This window comes from Puntigrus tetrazona, chromosome 12 (assembly GCF_018831695.1).
Source record: "Puntigrus tetrazona isolate hp1 chromosome 12, ASM1883169v1, whole genome shotgun sequence".
NCBI classification, from domain to species: domain Eukaryota; kingdom Metazoa; phylum Chordata; class Actinopteri; order Cypriniformes; family Cyprinidae; genus Puntigrus; species Puntigrus tetrazona.
In genome coordinates, this window is record NC_056710.1 from 20,149,237 (window position 1) to 20,154,121 (window position 4,885).

Sequence of the window (4,885 nt, forward strand, 5' to 3'; positions counted from 1 at the left end):
CAAAGTGCAGCGCAAAGGCTCAACACGGCGAGTTTGATCTGTTTGTTCGTCTGTGTTTCAGATAAAACAGGAGCTGGTCAAGTACGGTCTGCCGAACAGCGTCGAGCTGAAGTTAAGAAAAACGCAGAAGATAAATCCGTAATTACAGCCTCCTTCAGGAAAATGAAAACCGGTTTGTTGAACACCTGACAACAAATATCCCCGATGACTGATGACGTAAAAACTTTTACATTTACAGAACTATCTCTCACTTAAAATCACTGTAGCGTTTAAAAATGAGCATCTCAGTGTGTGGCTCAATATAAATAATACTGTTTGGCAATTACGGTCAACTTTTTTGTTTTCTATGCAGCACACTATTCAGTAGAACAGGAAAATGCTGCATCACATAGCTCTAACAGGACGGGGTAATGCCATTGTTCGGCTCAGTTCAGTTTGTTGATTTGGTTCAGTTTAGCATAAGGTTCATCAATTGTGATACAAGTTCAGCTACACTGTGGTTATTCATCTCAAGTCAGTTTGATTTATCAAAAAACTGTCAATTATGTGCGTTACCATGCTGTGAATTATGAAAGATTGTTAATTATCCGTCATCTTCGTGTGCTCCCACCCACGCCACCATGTGACAATAAGCTCAGATGAACGTGCAAAATTACATTTGCTTTGAACATGTATTTGTTTTATATTATCAGTTTGATTACTTTGATGGTACTCTTTAGACAGCTGTTGAAGTAACTCTACAGCTACACATCCACCACCCTTTATTAGACTCTATTAGACTAGATTAGTGTTGTCTGCTAAATCTATGCTAACGCTTTATTTTGATGGTTCCTCCACAGACATAATGAATACAGGATACTTCGTGAAGTATGTGAACAAGTATGTGCACGCTCTAGCTGCCCCATTACAGAAATTCAAAAAATTTCCTTTAAAATACCATTACGAATCCTTTTTGTGTGTTTTGGACATTTTTCCAATAGGATTTAACCTCCCACCAATAGAATCCATCACATACCAGTACACAACATTACAGTTTCCATTAAAACCAATACAATTCCCATTATAACCACTAAACCCATTACATTTTCTGTTATGTTTTGTTATAACGCATTATGAGGTTTTTATAATGCATTTATTATATTGCCTTAAGAATACCCTTATAATGTATTATAAACATGGGCTTAATAGAGTGTTTTGACCTTGAAGGCATGTTAACCTGCTGTTTGGGAAAATGCAAACCTTTTATAACCTATATAATAGGGGCGCTTTAAAGCTTTTTGCCTTTAAATGAGTGCCAGTCAAAAAAAACTAAACAAAAACAACCAGAAGCCACCTACATCTGATATGAAAATACAATGCATTGAGTCTGCTGAGAAATAAACAACCTTTACCAGCTTTACACAGGGTTGGCTTCAGATGTACTATATGCAGGGCACCATACCAGTATATACACCACCAAAAATGCAATAACGTAATTTTTAAAGCAGACTTTGTCTTTAAAAAAGTCTTAAAGGAATAGTTCGCCCCAAAACTGAAAATGTTCACCCATATTGTACTCATCCCGAAACCATACGTGACTGGGTAAAAACACAGGTTCATAAAGCATAACAGAAGACACGCATGATACAAAATGTTTTCTTTAGTGGACACAGTCATACAAAGATTACATTACATAAGTTAGAAAAAGTAAAAAAATAAGTATACCTATGACAAACATATTTGATGACCCTTTCAACATTGCACCCATAAATGGAAATTTCACCATTTTTTTCAAAAGAGAAATGTAATTTTTTTCCCCCTTAAGATTAGAGCCCATAAGAACAAAAACGAACTATACAACAATTGCACTATATTACAAATCACTAATCACAGCTTTGTGTGAGAAGAAGGCTCCTCTTTACCAGATATAACTGGATTTGTGAAACTGATTGTTATCTAATTTTATAATAATCATTAAACTTGCTCACATGAGAAATTTGTAATTGTTGGTCATGGTTTTATTGTATAAATCCCTTTTAACGGGCAAAGAAAGTTACTGCAAAATGTAAAACTTTAAAGACTTGTCCACGTGGAAAAATTATACCTGTATCTCTTTCATAAAATTTTGTGAAGGAGACTGATATCATGGCTTTATCTTTTGCACTTTTCTTAGCTTCAGCTCGATGCTGTTTGACACACCGTTCCTAACCAGCACCTGTTTCAACTGAAAAAAAAAAAAGAGAAACTGTTCAAGCGGTTTCCCTGTTGTCTATTATCACCACATTTGGTATTTATAGTCGTGTTTGTGTCTTACTTGATCTAAAACCATCTGAATGTTTCCATTATCTGTTAGGTCAGAAAATGAGGTAAGTTTCGCTTTAAGTCCAACGATGTTATCTGAAGGGAAACACACACAGAAATGATGAATTATCTGTTGACTGGTAGTTCGGCCAAACAAAAGAAGTTTGATGTGTTGAGACATGCGTCATAACATTGGTTTGTTAAATCAGTTTCTGGGTATTACTCATATTATGATGATGAACAAACTGATAGTAATGTGTGAGTTGTAAGGTTACTTTTGCCGCTGTCCACCCTGAAGACCCATCGACCGGGAACACCAACATTACTGGAGCTCCTGAGGTTTGAGATGAAGCTGCCGAGTTTTGATCCAGGAATCACAAAGTAGTTTGTGGAGCTTATTGTGTCATAACCAGCCTGAAAGCGTGCAAGAACAATATTTATATAGAGTACATATACGTTTAGTGAATAGCAAAATTCAGTTTAACATAATTAAAAGGTTTCTTTTACCTGCACTGGATGTTCTGTTACAGCAATGTCTCCATAATTCATCAGAATAAAGGAAATATTACGGCCTGAAATTAAAACCATTTGAAACGATGTGTTCTGCAAAGATAGGACATTTTAAATATTATTTAATTTGAGCATTGATGACATTTTTTTTTTCGTTTTTTCTGGTCTAATGAGTGAAATATTTTAAAACTAAAATGTGAATAAGGTGGAAATCACATTTCAGAAGAATATTAATCTTACTGTGTTGGTTACTGGGAAGTAAGCGACTTTATCCCACGTCGCCACGAAGACCCAAGAAGCGTTGAAGTTCAGATCTGGGAAATATGTCTTTATATCCCGAGTGGCGTTTGTGAGAAGACTTCCATTAATGTACTGCTGATATGAAACAACTCCTTTCACACGGTTGTCAAGATCAGTCCAGAGACCAGCAATTATATCCTGACTTCTGTTAGCGGGAAACGAGTAGGGAACATATTCTGACGAAGCCTGGTTAAATGTGAGGTATCCATTATTATTCACCTGAAACATGAGAAACATCGTCAAAATCACTGAACAAGGATGAGTTTATAAAATATTCACCAATCACATTGAGACCTAGAATAAAGATGGAGGTGAATTCTTACGTAAATGTTCTGGTACGAGCGACCAAAGAACAGAAATGAACTCGACAGCTGAATAACAGGAGAGCTTCCATCTTCGAGAACAGGATTATTTGTGTCTCCTGCCGCTGAGCCGAACGGGTAAAATATTGTTGGTGCTGTCGAAAGAATGAACTTTAAGCATTTATTTTTTACTGGTGTTTACATTTCTACCATCTGCAGCTCATGTTTAATCTATTTATTAGCAGGAAGTTGATGACCTCTGGTGGGGACACATGAATGTAAAGCTTGAGTATCTGCTGCAAACGATGTAATGATTTTAATGCCTTTGGTGATGTTTTCTGACACAATCAGGCATTAGGCAGAGTCAGCAAGCAAGCAATACTCTGTATCATGTATTCTTGTTATTTTTTTTTTGAAGAAACAAACTGCACCTTATAACAGTGTCTTTAATCAGGTAACACATCAATACCATTCTAAAGACCATGTGACTATATTTTTAGTCCTTTTTCCTGGAAGCAACTGTACAGTTTTGCTTTTTAGACTTTTAGCTGAACTTAATAAACACAGAATCCTGTCATAACTTCAGTAGTAATAACAGACTACATTACCTCCCAAGGTTGACTCCGGAGCGTTGTTGATGCTGGTAACTTTTGTTCAGAAAAAATTATTATTATTAAACACATAAAAATATTACTTATATGTATAAAACAGATGTTAGTGCATTCAAAAACAGACTCCTAGATGTAATGCAACAAACAATATGGGTGAATGCAAAATATGCATTACCTGCACAGTAGGTCCCAGAGCAGTAATTTGGCTGAACAAACGCATAGACGTAATAACCTCCTGGACAGGCTTTGACTTTTATGGGATTGGAAGGGAAACGGCAGCAGTTATTCTCCCAGTGACCGCAGACGTTTCGGGTCACCTCTCCATCCCCGATGTTTGGATGTGCTCCGTTCAGCCAGAGCGGGGCATGAGTGCTACACATAAACTGACTAACGCACGTTTCTGACATCTGAGCGCTCTGACCATTCAAGAAGAGACGATACCAGCCGACCCAGTTGACATTATAGTCACACTTTAGGTTTTGGGGAGTATATGCATAAGTTGTGGATCTCCATGGATCATCCAGCACAGTGTATTTGTAGCAAGGGTCTGTAAATGATAAAAAAACAAACAATCAGTTTGTAAACACAGCTATAAAAGTTTTGTTCTTGAGCATATCTATGTTTTGCATTGTATGAATTGCATATTCATACTTTATTAACAATGAATAAATGCTTTATTAACACATTCCTGCTGCATTCAGGCTGATACCATTTCAGGAACGACATACGAGAGTGTACAATATTATGTGAGTGAATTTGCCTAATTGTGTCATTGATTTACCTTGAAAAATTTAAAGTAGCTTTTAAATTGGATCTAAAAATATAAAAACCTATTTAATGCATTATTTATTTTTTTATATATTAATTATTAAGTTATTTAAC

At 36.1% G+C, this 4,885-nt stretch overlaps 1 protein-coding gene and 1 long non-coding RNA gene across 2 annotated transcripts; one reads left to right on the plus strand and one right to left on the minus strand.

The window, feature by feature from the left end:
- The first annotated feature begins 27 nt into the window (after positions 1-27).
- Positions 28-1,975, plus strand: LOC122355159. Its single transcript, XR_006252172.1, has 2 exons — positions 28-172; positions 840-1,975. It is a non-coding gene; the product is annotated as an uncharacterized LOC122355159 (long non-coding RNA).
- On the minus strand, positions 1,625-4,572 carry LOC122355151 (sushi, nidogen and EGF-like domain-containing protein 1). Its single transcript, XM_043253185.1, has 8 exons — positions 4,179-4,572; positions 4,001-4,039; positions 3,414-3,547; positions 3,031-3,309; positions 2,788-2,883; positions 2,556-2,694; positions 2,294-2,376; positions 1,625-2,203 (listed from the first exon to the last, which is right to left on the minus strand). Exons 1-8 carry the CDS (start codon positions 4,408-4,410, stop codon positions 2,123-2,125), a joined length of 1,083 nt encoding a protein of 360 aa, XP_043109120.1. The 5' UTR covers positions 4,411-4,572; the 3' UTR covers positions 1,625-2,122.
- Between the last annotated feature and the right edge of the window lie 313 nt (positions 4,573-4,885).